Genomic DNA, 15,355 nt, shown 5'->3' with positions numbered 1-15,355 from the left:
TTTTTATAAAAAAAAACATGGAAGGGGTAAGAGTGTTATGATCAGTATAGAGAAAGGGGTCTGTACATGGAATGCAGGCTTCCCTGATGTCATTCAAGTTGAAAGGTGAGCTGTGCAAGTGGTAAGTGTTGAATGTGGCATTGGTGCATTTTGTTCTGGCTTTCACTAGGCAGAATGTGGAGTGGTCAAAATAGGTGGCCACCTTAATTTGCACCATCAGGGAACTGTATTTCCAGTCATGGACTTTTGTTTGACAACTTAACGCATTTCTGAATGTTGTAGTAATACTCTATTTAAACTGGACTAATTGTACTAAAATGCCTGAAAGCAATGAATGAAAGTGAAAAGCCTGAACTGAAAACACAAGGTCTTGAAGAGATGGAATCACCTGGACACCTCTGGTTAGACAGTTATGATTGCTGTTGGGGAATTTAGAATGTGATTTTTTTTTTTTTTTTTGCATCTTTCTTCCATGTGGCACTATTTAGGTTATCAAGTAAGATGTGCTCCTATAACCAGTTGCTATATACTATTTTTTCCTTGGTGGTGAGTAGAGTCTCACAATTTATATCAACACCTGCAGTAGCTGCTGCTGCATTAAAAAAAATGTTATTGTAGTTGTCTATAACCTGTTTATACATTTTAAAATGGGTACGAAAATAGGGACTTTTATAGTAAAAAAATAAAATCCAGAATTTCACAGTCCAACAATTCTTCTGTCTCAAATTGACATGAAGGGAATGAACGTCCTCAAATATTTATCTCACTTTGTCCTTGATGGTTTGTGCCTGTATATTTCCAAAGTTGTTTAACCTGTACACTGCTCATGATTCAATCACTTTTATTGGAGTGTAATCTGTAAATATCCTTCCTGATTATTAAACATATTTTCCTATGATACTCCTGAATCACTACTCTCGCCCCCACATAACCTTCCACCAACCTACCACAGTTGTTATGTAGCTTTTTTTCTTGGAGTCCTAGTATGTGGCAAAATGCTGGCCTCATTTGCAGAGTGCATTGCCTTTAGGAATGATAAAACCCCTAACATGCAACAGTCATCAAATGTATTTATGGTTTACTTCTGGAGCCTCCAGTTATAGGACATAAACCTAAACCCTTAAGCTAAAAATAAACCTAACCCTTTTACCTGTTAAAGAAATGAAGTGAGAAAAAAAAAGATTCATGACAACATGTGGGTATATATCAACTTCCAAATGCAGGTAACTGAGCTCACTGGAAGTGATAATTTTATGTTATTGATCAAGGGGTTTGTATGCTTGGAAATTTAGAGAAACGTAATTCCTAAATGCACTCTGAAATAACTGTGGTTAAAGAGAAACTGCAGCCAACAAGGATTCTGAAAGACAGAGGTGCTGGGATAGAAGCAAAAGGTCCAATATTTAACATGTGCTGCCTCCCACTGATAACTATTCACAGAGACCTTCTGTCATAAATCAGTTAGACAAGGTATTTTAAAACAAAACAATATTTACTTCTTGCAGAATTGTATTTCTTAAGAAAAATTATATCATTCATTTATGTAATAAACATTCTAATCAAGTGACCCTGAAGGTGGAAACCTTCAACATGGGTTTCTATCGACATTGTTTTTCATTTTAGTATTTTTTTCACTTTAAAAAGTGCAGAAAAGATCATTAAATGAAGAAAATAGATGCAACCAAATAATGAATGAAGTCAAATAGTGAAACCATTGGAACAATTTCCATATAAGCGACTTTAAGTGCAGTCTTATTTATTTATTTTTTCATGGATAATGTTTTGAAGTGATTAGGAGGATCAGTATTAGGAGATGTAAAATGCCATAAATCCGTTTTCATTAAATGAATGAAAGTAAACAAAAATCCAGGTAAAGTGCATAAACCTACAGCCATACATTACCTGAGCACCAACTCGCCCCAATTTGAGCTTCTCTATATTTGTATTTGTACTGTTGATGTTGTGTAAGTCAATCTTACTTAATTGGTTCCTGTATAATTTCCGCAGTTGGAGAGGCAGGTCGTTATGCCTTAAAAACAGAAACATATTCATGGTTACTGGCTGTTGGTTAGTAAAGCCAAGTTAATTTTTAAATTAAGAAAAATTGTTAGATTACTTTCAGGGAGAGACTGAACATCCTCTAGACAGAAGTCAACTGGATCATGCTTTACTTCTTGAAGCTGAACAGAGCTTTGGAGTACTCTATCTCTCACTTAGTGATCAAAAATAGAGAGAGCAGGGTCTAATGCATGACACAAGGAACTGTCATTGTGTATAACAATACTTTCAGTTGCGTTCAGGTTTAGAGGGTTAGAGTAATTTTTCCTTTTTCAGATGAAAAATTATGAACTATGGAGAAAAACAGAATGTTATGAGTGAGAGGATCTACATGTCAGCCATGAATGAGCTCCCACAAATTCAAACAATCTGGTTTCTCATCACCAAACAACTTCAGAAGCAAAACCACTTGCAACTTAGTGGATTACATCTCATTTCATCAGTCCATAAGCTCTGCTAGGAAAGGCAAACCACTTACACCATGTGATTGCCATAAGTGGCCTGTAGTAAGTAATTTGCAATCCTGCAGAAAAGTATTTTTTTAACACTGTGCACAGTGTTTGCATGCAATCACTCTTGACATGCCACACATTAGTTATGTGAACTATAGAGAAAAAACGGTTTGCATTTCTAACCAAAGTGCTGGTAGCTTTGACCTTGTCAGTAGGCCTCAGCTGCTATAGTGACCAATATACAAATCCACAGCAAATGAAACAGGGAAAATGGTGCAAAAATCGATTTTCTCCCCTCCCAAATTATATTTAAAACAATGTTCAGTGTCTCAACTTTACTGATACACCGTACAGATTCAGGCATTTTTTCCAGGAATACATTTCCAAATGAATAGATTTATTTAAGGTGAATCTCATGGATTTAATAAGGTCTGATGTGTCTGTGGGCCTCTGAATCCCAACAGGAATTAGAATAGTTATCTACTTGTCCTCCCAACTTTTGAATACGAGCTTCAGCATCATCTACTGTGCATTATGGACCCAGGATTTTGGGGTGAGGAAAAGGAAGGGGAGAAGGAGCACTTACCAGCATGGAGGAACCAATGAGCAACCTAGTCTGAAAGACCACCAGTATCTCTTGAGGTCAAAGCAATATGCTGGGGCATCTGCAAATGTGTGTGGATGCATTGTTTCAGTTCACTTCTAAATGATTCCTTCATATGTGTTTTTATGCTTTCTTTTTCACATATATTGAACATTTTGTAAATTGTACCAAGCAAATCTTTGCCACAAGTCAAATGACAACTTTAAAAAAATGAAGTTTTTTGGCCAAAGCAACATTTTCTCTACTCATTTGTCAAATGGCCCACAAGTACTAGTAATTATTATTTATTTTCTGAATGTATTACCATTTATGATAATTGAATTATCATCTACCGAAGAAGATGGCTGCACAAGCTGGAATGTGCCCCTTTTTCAGTGGTGTTTCTTTATATTTTAAACTGCTAGAATTTTTAGAAATGTACATTCCGTAAATTGCGATCACTCTGTGCAGGATCTTACAGTTTGAGATTCCTCTTTTAGTGTAACAATTGGCTGTTCACTGAAGTGTTTTTCTCCACAATTTCTCCTGCCATTTTAAACGTAATGCAGTTATTTTTGAAGAACTTAGAACATTTATTTTTAATTTCACACACAGCATTCTTATAATTCGAACATGGCTAGATAGTTGGATCTTCCTTTCTCAAAGTGGCATATTATGTTGACTTTGACCCGTTCATTTTTTCCATATCTTAATTCACCCTAAAGGCTACAATTTTGTTTCCCTGACTCACAAAAATGCTGAAATGGCAGTCCTTATGAAAATGACTTAATTTCCTCTGCAACATTATATTTTGCCTAAGCTACATGCCAGTACGTATTGTCTTCATATTTTTGGTGCACAAAAAGCATTTGCACATAGAAGTATGCCCCTTATATATATTTGCTGCACACTGCTATTAATGTGAGAATTGCTGGCTTAATACATACTTTAATAATAATCTTGAAGCAGTCTCAATGAGATTTCAATTAACATGAGCTTGATTTTCATATTTTTCTATAATGTTAACCCACTTTTTGTCTCTCATTCCATGCTAAAGTGCTGAATAATTTTACTCCTTGACTTTTATTATTCTGGAAAATGACTTTCCATATATATTTGTTGTTCAATCACTTATAATATAAATAATTATCTTAGATATCTTCAATACGAGAAAAGTTTGCATCTTTTGCAGAGATATCACTACTCCATGAGCAATAACTTGCATGTTCAAAGGGCAAAAAACTTACTTTAACAATTCTCTGTGGATTGTATACCTATTTGTAAATGTTTATTGGTGTGATGTGTCTTTACAGGTGATACTTTCATCAATACAATGCTGTCTTGCTGCCATTAGGTCCTGGACACCTCTAACATTTTGGAACTCCCTATTCATGGACAGCTTGAAATATCTTCAATCAATCCATGTTATGTCAACATGTTATTATTATTATTTAGGCACTTATAAAGTGCATAGCTACCCTAAAGCATCCAAGCACTATAGTGCACCGTACATTAGACAAAAAAGCATAAAAGTAAAAAACACCCATTCTTAGCAAAGAAGTCAGAAGGATTGCGCAAATAGCCAAGTCTTAAGCTGTTTATGGAATGACATTTCCGGTTCAGAGGCCCGCAAAGGAGTAGGCATAGAATTCCAAAGCTTGGAAACATTTTACTGAAAGAAACAACCCCTCTCCTAGTTCTGTGAACAAAGGGAACCCTTACTAAATAGCCATTAGAGGAAAGCAGAAGCCTTGCAAGATTATACGGAATAATCAATGAATGCACAATCTTAGGTCCTGTCAGGGCAAGGACTTTACTGAGAGCACTCAGCATCCTATAGCAGGTGGCAGAAAGCATTGTTGGGTATCCATAGTCAAATAGTTTTCCAACCACACATTCCCAGACCTTTTACAACTGGCTTGGGGGGAAGGCTGTGTGCCCAAAATACTAGGTCATCCCAGATTTAGCAAATTAGAAGAGTAAACCAGAATCAGAAGTTCTGTTTTGTCTCCATTGAGTTTTAAGGCTGAGTGGTTCATCCAGTTTGCCACTGCTGTGATACATTGACCTGAAGATACGGGTTCAGCATCCTGCTCATCACTAATAGAAAAAAATAAGGTGAGTGTTGTCTACATATGAAACTAGCGAAAGCCCAAATGCAAGGGCGACCTCAGCCAGAGGACACATGTAGACATTAAAGAGGGTGTGGTTCAATGAAGAAAGCCCGAAGTACCCCACAATTAAGAGGCAAGATATCTGAACTGTAATCACCCTCAAATACTTGGAATGTTTCATTGCTGAGAAACAATTGGAGCCAGTGTAGGGCTAGGCCAGTCACATCCACTCTCTGAAGTCTGTCCAAAAGGACCTCCTGCTTGACCATGTCAAAGGCCGCACTGAGGTAGAGGAGGATGATGGCCACCACACCCCCTTGACCTAAACGTTTTTTGGTCTCTTCAACTGCAGCTAGGAGAGCCGTTTCTGTGCCATGACAAGGTCTAAACCCTGTTTGAGTAGAATGAAGAATGTCATGTTTCTCCCAAAAATCTGAAAAGTGTTTTTTACATACCTCTTTAAGATTTTACTTGGACCAGACAAAAGCGAGATAGGCCTGTAATTCCCTGGCTCCAACGGGTCCAGATTAGGCCTTTTTAAGAGAGCTTTTACCATGGCGTGCTTCCAAGATAACGGCACCATCCACTTTGTCAGCGACTGGTTGAACACAGCTAACAGGGTTGCCCCAATCTGGTCAAAGATTTGAATACAAATGGACGGAGGGAGGAGCTGGTTCCAGAGGCGACCCTGATTTCAACTTAATTCATGTTGAATTTTTAATCTTTGCTTTTTCATAATTCAATATCCTTTTCCTTGAGTTGCTTATTTTTTAACTAGTTTATATTCTTGAGATTCAATCCCTTTCTTTTCTCTTATATTTTTACTGCTATATACGGAACATGATTTCTTGTTAAACATGGGGAATGCAAAACTCTCTGCTAAAAGTTAAAATGTTATTGCCTTGCTTTTTCAAACTTAACAGTGGGTTGAAAATTTTCTCTGCTTCCTTTCAGTCATTTGTAAAGAAAGTTTGTCCACAAAGCACTTTAAATGGGGATATTATATTAGGTTATGATCTAGAATGCAGATAGCTATTGTTTGATTTTTTTTTATTAATAAACATGTCTTACTATATTTAACATTCACGTTCTTGTCTAGCACAATCTTGGTTTTAGGAAAACTGTTAAATGATATTTGAAAACGATATTCATTTAGATGCTGGACACTTCAGTTCAAATGCAAATTGACTATTTTTTAAAGAACCTTAAATGCTTTTAAAGGTACCATTAATTCACATTTAATTTTAGATTCATGGCAAATATGTAATTCAGAAACTGAAGAAACTTTTATTTTGTTTTCTTCACTGTTCTCAGGCCAATTTGTTTTCATTAAGTTCAGTGGCAAAACAGACAACATATAAAATTGTCTTGCAGTGAGGAATTGCCCCACCCACCAATCATTACTAGTTCCTTTGTGTTAAACTAATATCACATTATAATTCAATACAAAGAGAGACGCAGGACACATCATCCTTGCATAGCATTATTTGTAAATAAGTTCATATTTGCACTGATCCTCTAAGGATCACCCTTCATACACTCACCTCTTCACTCAGTCTCAAATCTGTACAGTCGGATGATTGTGAAACTTACTTTAGCGATTTCTGTAATCTGAACTTCAAAAAATACACAGAACTTAAGAAACAAGTATATGTCAAACAGATGCATAAATTCTAAAATAATTGTACAAAACACTATAAAAACAATCAACATTTTTATTTTAATAGGATGGTTGGGGATTTTCTATATTTGATTTTATTTCCATTGACAAATCTATTTGCTAAACTCTAGCATATTACCGGGTATACAGCAATTCATTTGCTGAAATATAAAGAGTAAAAAATAGCTATCAAGAAAACCTCTGTATTTCCAAAATGGGCACAAGATAAGGTGTTGAGAAGCAGTGGTTATTTGCACATCTCTGAATTCCGGGGTGCCCATACTAGCATGTGAATTACAGGGCATTTCTCAAATAGACGTCTTTTTTACACACTGTCTTACATTTGGAAGGGAAAAATGTAGAGAAAGACAAGGGGCAATAACACTTGTTTTGCTATTCTATGTTCCCCCAAGTCTCCCGATAAAAATGATACCTCACTTGTGTGGGTAGACCTAGCGCCCGCGACAGGATATGCCCCAAAACACAACGTGGACACATCACAGAAAACAGAGCTGTTTTTTGCAAAGTGCCTACCTGTAGATTTTGGCCTCTAGCTCAGCCGGCACCTAGGGAAACCTACTAAACCTGTGCATTTCTGAAAACTAGAGACCTAGGGGAATCCAAGATGGGGTGACTTGTGGGGCTCTGACCAGGTTCTGTTACCCAGAATCCTTTGCAAACCTCAAAATTTGGCTAAAAAAACACATTTTCCTCACATTTCGGTGACAGAAAGTTCTGGAATCTGAGAGGAGCCACAAATTTCCTTCCACCCAGCGTTCCCACACGTCTCCCGATAAAAATTATACCTCACTTGTGTGGGTAGTCCCAGCGCCCGCGACAGGAAATGTCCCAAAACACAAAGTGGGCACATCCCATTTTTTGACAGAAAACAGAGCTGTTTTTTGCAAAGTGCCTACCTGTAGATTTTGGCCTCTAGCTCAGCCGGCACCTAGGGAAACCTACCAAACCTGTGCATTTTTTAAAACTAGAGACCTAGGGGAATCCAAGATGGGGTGACTTGTGGGGCTCTGACCAGGTTCTGTTACCCAGAATCCTTTGCAAACCTCAAAATTTGGCTAAAAAAAACATATTTTCCTCACATTTCGGTGACAGAAAGTTCAGGAATCTGAGAGGAGCCACAAATTTCCTTCCACCCAGCGTTCCCCCAAGTCTCCCGGTAAAAATGGTAACTCACTTGTGTGGGTAGGCCTAGCGCCTGCGACAGGATATGCCCCAAAACACAACGTGGACACATCACAGAAAACAGAGCTGTTTTTTGCAAAGTGCCTACCTGTAGATTTTGGCCTCTAGCTCAGCCGGCACCTAGGGAAACCTACCAAACCTGTGCATTTTTTAAAACTAGAGACCTAGGGGAATCCAAGATGGGTGACTTGTGGGGCTCTGACCAGGTTCTGTTACCCAGAATCCTTTGGAAACCTCAAAATTTGGCAAAAAAAACACATTTTCCTCATATTTCGGTGACAGAAAGTTCTGGAATCTGAGAGGAGCCACAAATTTCCTTCCACCCAGCGTTCCCCCAAGTCTCCCAATAAAAATGATACCTCACTTGTGTGGATAATCCTAGCGCCCGCGACCGAAAATGTCCCAAAACACAAAGTGGGCACATCCCATTTTTTGACAGAAAACAGAGCTGTTTTTTGCAAAGTGCCTACCTGTAGATTTTGGCCTCTAGCTCAGCCGGCACCTAGGGAAACCTACCAAACCTGTGCATTTTTGAAAACTAAAGACCTAGGGGAATCCAAGATGGGTTGACTTGTGGGGCTCTGACCAGGTTCTGTTACCCAGAATCCTTTGCAAACCTCAAAATTTGGCTAACAAAACATATTTTCCTCACATTTCGGTGACAGAAAGTTCTGAAATCTGAGAGGAGCCACAAATTTCCTTCCACCCAGCGTTCCCCCAAGTCTCCCGATAAAAATGGTAACTCACTTGTGTGGGTAGGCCTAGCGCCCGCGACAGGATATGCCCCAAAACACAACGTGGACACATCACAGAAAACAGAGCTGTTTTTTGCAAAGTGCCTACCTGTAGATTTTGGCCTCTAGCTCAGCCGGCACCTAGGGAAACCTACCAAACCTGTGCATTTTTTAAAACAAGAGACCTAGGGGAATCCAAGATGGGGTGACTTGTGGGGCTCTGACCAGGTTCTGTTACCCAGAATCCTTTGCAAACCTCAAAATTTGGCTAAAAAAACAAATTTTCCTCACATTTCGGTGACAGAAAGTTCTGGAATCTGAGAGGAGCCACAAATTTCCTTCCACCTAGCATTCCCCCAAGTCTCCTGATAAAAATGATACCTCACTTGTGTGGGTAGGCCTAGCGCCCGCGACAGGAAATGGCCCAAAACACAACGTGGACACATCACATTTTTTCATAGAAAACAGTGAATACCTGTGGATTTTGGCCTCTAGCTCAGCCGGCCCCAGGGGGAGAAGAAATGGCCTAAAATAAATTTGTCCCCCAATCCACCAACCCCCCCGGGAGCGACCCTTGCCTATGGGGTCGCTCCCCCTGCATGACATTGGCTCCAAAAAAAAATCCCCGGTGCCTAGTGGTTTCTGCCCCCTTGGGGGCAGATTGACCTACAATCGGCCAATCTGCCCCCAAGGGGGGCAGAAATGGTCTAAATACAATTTGCCCCCCAGGGGAGCGACCCTTGCCTAATGGGTTGTTCCCAATCTCTAAAAAAACAAACAAACAAAAAAAAACACAAAAAAACAATTTGCCCTGGCGCCTAGATGTTTCTGCCCCCCCTAATAACAATAGGCCGATCTGCCCCCGGGGGGGCAGAAATGGCCTAAAATAAATTCCCCCCCCCCGGGAGCGACCCTTTCCTACAAGGTTGCTCCCCTTGCGTGACGGCGCAAAAAAAAGATCCCTGGTGCCTAGTGGTTTCTGCCCCCTTTGGGGGCAGATTGACCTAAATTCGGCCGATCTGCCCCCAAAGCGGGCACAAATGGCCTAAATACAATTTGCCCCTCCAGGGGAGCGACCCTTGCCAAAGGAGACGCTCCCCATCTGTAAAACACAACAACAAAAATCCCTCGTGCCTAGTGGTTTCTGCCCCCGTGGGGGCAGATCGGCCTAATAAAAATAGGCTGATCTGCCCCCATGGGGGGCAGAAATGGCCTAAAATAAATTTGCCCCCTATGGGAGCGACCCTTGCCTAAGGGGTCGCTCCCCACACCTAAAACACAAAACAAAACAAAAAAACAAAAACAAAAAAAGTATCCCTGGTGTCTAGAGGTTTCTGCCCCCCCTGGCGGCAGATCGGCCTAATAATAGGCTGATCTGCCCCCAGGGGGGGCAGAAAAGGCCTTAAAAAAAAAATGCCCCCCTGGGAGCGACCCTTGCCCAAGGGGTCGCTCCCTTATGTCTATTTCAAACACAAAAAAAAAACATCCCTGGTGTCTAGTGGGGTTTCAAAAGCCGGATTGCAAGCAATCCGGCTTTTGAAACCCTGGGAGAGACTTCAAAGGGAAGGAAATACATTTCCTTCCCTTTGAAGCCTCTCCTTGCCTCCCCCACGTGATCGAAAGAGAAATGCTGAGCATTTCCCTTCCATTGCGCTGGAAGCTCTGCTTCCAGTGCGATGGGGGAGGTTGTGTGATTGTCAGCACGCGCTCGCGCGCTGACGTCACGGGGGGTGGGGGGGAGGTCGGGGGTTGAAGGGGAAGGGATTCCCCTTTCAGCCCTGACCTGGGGGGGTGGGGGGTGGTGGCCCTCGGGGGGAGCGCTAGCGCTTCTCCCGAGGCCAGCATGCAGGACGTAATGGTTACGTCCATGGCGCCACACGGGCGCTGCCATGGACGTAACCATTACGTCCGTGGCGGGGAAGGGGATAAAGAAGGACACGCAATTTTAAGATTTTTATGTCCTGGTAGTGAAGAACTCTTAAATTAATTTTTCAACAATGCAAGGCCTACCTCGCTAATAAATTAACAATGGTGTTACCTTATTTCATTCAATGAACTGTAATTTCGAAATGAGAGGAGGCAGTCAGATCATGTTTAGTACCTTTGAAATTGTAATGAAAAATCCTAACTCATGGTGAAGTTGACTTTTAAATTACACCTGTGAAAATAACACTTTAAAAAAGTTGGTGTATTCCTGTCTTGGCAATTTAGTGCCAATAGCCTGCCTCTGCAACAACAAGAAGGTGATGAATGGAATGATTGCATTAATCTCAGCCACTGGCAATTGTTCAGGGCTGCATCTCAAACCATAATTTCTTTGGACGCAGACATATGCAAATCAGCCTTGACCCTGCTCCAGTCAGAATAGTGCAGTCTGAACTGCCAGACAAGGTCTATCCTGAACTGCAAAACAAGCAACCGGGGGCCGGTCTCAGACATATTATGGGCTCATCAGCCAGGTATAGATTGATTCCAGTGGCACAGTGAGCATGGCGCCCCTGTCTGGGCATACCCACACACTTAGAACGGCAACTACAACAACAACAAGGAGATGAATGAGAGGCTTGAATTAATCTTAGCCACTGGCAATCGCTCGGAGTAGGATTCCAATCCATCATTTTTCTCCCACCATGCCACCATAGTTTGGACCCAGCCATATGCAAATCATCTTTGGCACTGCTCCAGTAAGGACAGTCCAGCCCAGAAATACCAGGCCAGGTCCTCCCTGAACACGAAAAAAAGCAACCCAACCCCAGTTTCACCCTAATTATGGGCTCATCAACCAGGTAAAGCTTTTTTCCAGTAGAACAGTAAGCATGGGACTCACTGTGCCACTAGAACCAAGCTATATCCGGCTAAAGAACAAGGAGAAACTGATACTGGGTTGCTTATGTTCTAGTTCAGGGAGGACCTTGTCTGGCAGTCCAGGTTGAATAGTTCCCATGAGTAACAGGGTCAAGACTGATTTGCACATGGCTGGGTCCAAACTGAAGTGGCATGGTAGGTGAAAAATGACAGACTGGGATCAACCAATCAGTCATTTGTTGAGTGTGCCGCTGTCACCCCTAGGGGTATATGGGCACCTGTGATGTCTCTGTCAAAGAGCAGGTCTTGAGTCTCTTCCTGAAGACTGACAGTGAAAATGCGGTTCGGAGGGAGAAGGGCAGGCCTTGGCAGCAAAGTAGGAAAAAGAGCAGCTGCACCCGATTCTGGTGTCTGGAGGGTTGGTGGAAGTGTAGACAGTGGTTGATGTAGTCCGGTCCTTGATCATGTAGGGCTGTAAGTGAGGAGCTTGAAATTACATTTCTTCTATACGGGGAGCCAGTGGAGGTTTCTTATATGGGAGTAATGTGGGTGCGTCTGAGAAGGTCCAGGATGAGTCTGGCGGCAGTGTTCTGTATTGTCTGGAGCCTCTTTAGGAGCTGGGAGGACATGCCGGCGTAGAGAGTGCTACTGTAGTTGAGGCGACTGGTGATGCGTGCTTGGGTGACGGTTTTCCTGGTGTTGGCTGGGATCCATCTGAAGATTCTGTGGAGCATGCGGAGGATGTGGAAGCAGGAGGAGGTGACTGTGTTGATCTGCCACCTCATGGTCAGCTCACTGTTGAGGATGATGCCAAGGTTGCGAGCATGGTCTGTGGGACTGGGTCCGGGGTTCGGCTGTCCAACCGCTATGGTCCCATATGGAGATGTTTTTTCCCAAAGATCAGAACTTTTTGTAGTTGAGCTTCAGGTAGTTAGTTTTCATCGAGTCTGCTATGATGCTCATGCCGTTGTGGTTGTTGGTTCTGGTGGTGGAGTGGTATTCAGTAAGCAAGAGGATCAGTTGAGTATCGTCTGTGAAGGAGATGATGTTGTGTCCATGGGATCTAGCAATGTCGGCTGATGGGGAGGGGTCATGTAAGTATTGAACAGAGTGGGGCTGAGGAATGAACCTTGGGGTAAGTTGCAAATGATGATAGTGGGTGCGAGGTGAAAGGTGAAAGGGAATAGTCGGACACTCGGTGTGCCCTGTCATTAGGAGGGGATCCATTTGAGGGTGTTGTTCTGTATTCTGATACTGTGGAGTGTGTTGATGAGGGTGTGGTGGGAGACGGTGTTGATTGCGGCTGACAGGTCAAGGGCAATCAGGGCAGTGGTTTCCCCACAGTCGAGGAGTGCTCTGTTGTCATCAGTGGCAGCGATGAGTGCAGTCTCAGTGCTGTGGCTGGAATGAAAACCGGATTGAGAGTTGTTGTGTCAGCAGAGGGTTTTTCAGGAGGGATTTGATTTCCACATGTTTCCCCTTGTCTGGAAAAACTGCTGAGGTGATAGAGGTGTTGATGAGGATGCTGATGAGCCCCGTGCTGAAGAGGTTGTTTCTGAGATTGAACAGGTAGTGGGGCCATGGCTCGGTGGGTACCTCAGAGTGAATGGATGACATGATGACTGAGGTGGATTGATTGGCTAGTGGTGCACACATGCAGATAGTGCTGTTGGTGTGAGCTGGGGGGTCGAGAGAGCTGAGGTTGGAGATCTTGGGTTGGGGATCAAAGTTGTTGTAGATAGTGGCGATCTTGCCGTAGAGGTAGTCTGAGTTGGTGTTGCATAATTCTTGGGAGGAATGGATGGTGTTCTCTGTGGCTGCTCAGTTGGAGAATTCTTTGACTATTTTGAAAAGTTCTTTTGGACACTTGGATGCTGAGTCGATGTGGGTTGATGACTGTTCTCTTGGCCTCCTTAGTTGTTGGTGGTAGTTGCTTCAGGCTACTTTGTTGGCTGTTCTACCAGAGGGATGACTGGTGGATCACCATTGTTTCTTGAGTTTGTAGCACCTGCGCTTGGTGGCTCGAGCTCTGGAGTGTCTCTGCTGGCATTTGTAGAGGTTTTGCTGGTTCTGACTAGTTTCAGTGGGACAACTGAGTCAGCACATTTGGTGATCCAGGAGGAGAAGTTCAAGATGGCCTGGTCGAGGTCCAATGAGGCCTTGGATTTGGATGAGCTGAGTGCCTCTGCCCACTGTGATTTCGTTACTCTGCACCAGTTGCAGTAGTTGGGTCCAAACTGAAGTGGCAAGGTAGGCAAAAAATGATAGATGTGGCCTGAGCGATTGCCAGTGACTAAGATTTACTTAAGCATTCTATCTATCACCTTTTTGTTTTTGTATTTGATGTCCTAAGTACACCAGGTATGCCCAGATATGGTCCCCGGGCACACTGTGCCACTGGAGCAAACCTATACCTGGCTCAAGAACCCATACCAAGGGCAAAACCGGTCCTGGGTTGCTTGTGTGCCAGTTCAGGCAAGACCTGGCCTGGCAGTTTCGATTTAGAGATTGGGAAATGAAAGAAAGGCATCAGTTGGAATACATAAAGTGCTCTCAATTGAATGGTGATAGTATGATGCCTTTAGCATCAAATCTCAAATGTTAATCAAGGCAAAATATATCATAAAGAGAGGTTCTATAAACTCAGTAAAGTCTCAGAGCAGCAAAGATTCAGTCAGGGAAAATGAAAGGGTCTCCCAGAGTGAATCTGAGAAGAGTCTGCAAAGGGCTCTGCAGAGAAGTCTGGAAAGGATCTAAGCAGAATCTCACCCTTCTCTAGCAACACACAATTATACAGGGTTTCATAACAACATTGGAAAGAAGTTGTTTCCATCTTTAGTCCTTTAACCCGATCAGATTGCAGAGTCTAAGAAGAGAACAGGAACAGAAAAGGTTTTGCTGTCATTCATAAGACAATAGCTTACAGATATCTACATTCGACTCAAACATTTTGTGAAACATTTTGTAGAAACTCAGGAGCATTTTCACCGTTAGCTTACTAGAACAAAAGTACAAAAAGACTATTTTTGCTAAACTTCAAAAATTCATAACTTAAAAAGCACTTACACGATTTTGATGATCTTGGACTTCAAACTTTTACAAAAATCTGAAGTATTTTTGTAAATTGGTAAATCAATGGGGAAATACTTTAAACATGCATATAAAATCAGGCAACACCAATTTCTCCTTTTGTAAGTATGTAGAGGTCATCAGTGGGCACGATGGACCAGCTGGAGAAGTTTGGGTGGTTCCCGGTTTCAGCGGGAGCAGCTACAGAAAGTCATTGGAGCTGGTACCAGGCCACTGCAGGGGACCACTTGGAAAAGCACTGCACAGGTGGACTTAAAGGTAAGTCCGGTGGGTCTCCTTGGAGTGTCGAGGTTGCAAGGAGTGGGGGACCCGTAGGGCACAGCTGGATCTTTGGTGCAGGGAACAGGGTGGCTTGGTGAAGAGCAAATTGATGATCCAGGAGCTGCGCTCTTGGAAGCAGGAGGTAGATCTCTTTGAGGATGGCTTGCAGGACAGGAGGGACACTCTGGTGGGTGGTGTCCTAGTTGTTTCTGAAGTCCCTCAGCTGGGGCATCCTCCTGGTCCTTTCACAGTCCAGAATGGTCTGTCCTTCTGAGTGTCCGATGTTAGATGACCACTACCTGGGGCAATGGTGTGGTATTAACGCTAGAGGGTGCAGTGCCACTAAACTTGGCACACCTGCAGGGTTGTCCTCATGGTCCATCAGGTGGAGTTTG

At 42.5% G+C, this 15,355-nt stretch overlaps 1 protein-coding gene across 4 annotated transcripts in view; it reads right to left on the bottom strand.

Annotated features, from left to right (window-relative positions):
- LOC138267357 (dipeptidase 2-like) overlaps nt 1–15,355 on the bottom strand; it is a 527,669-nt gene that overhangs the window by 139,670 nt on the left and 372,644 nt on the right. For all 4 annotated transcript variants that reach the window (XM_069216259.1, XM_069216257.1, XM_069216255.1 and 1 more), the window contains one exon: nt 1,903–2,029. In XM_069216259.1, coding sequence (XP_069072360.1) covers nt 1,903–2,029 — 127 coding nt within the window. The remainder of the gene's footprint in view (nt 1–1,902; nt 2,030–15,355) is intronic.

The sequence above is a fragment of the Pleurodeles waltl genome, chromosome 12 (assembly GCF_031143425.1).
Source record: "Pleurodeles waltl isolate 20211129_DDA chromosome 12, aPleWal1.hap1.20221129, whole genome shotgun sequence".
Lineage (NCBI taxonomy): Eukaryota > Metazoa > Chordata > Amphibia > Caudata > Salamandridae > Pleurodeles > Pleurodeles waltl.
Note: the sequence above shows the minus strand (reverse complement) of the source record. Positions and strands in the feature narration are given on the sequence as shown.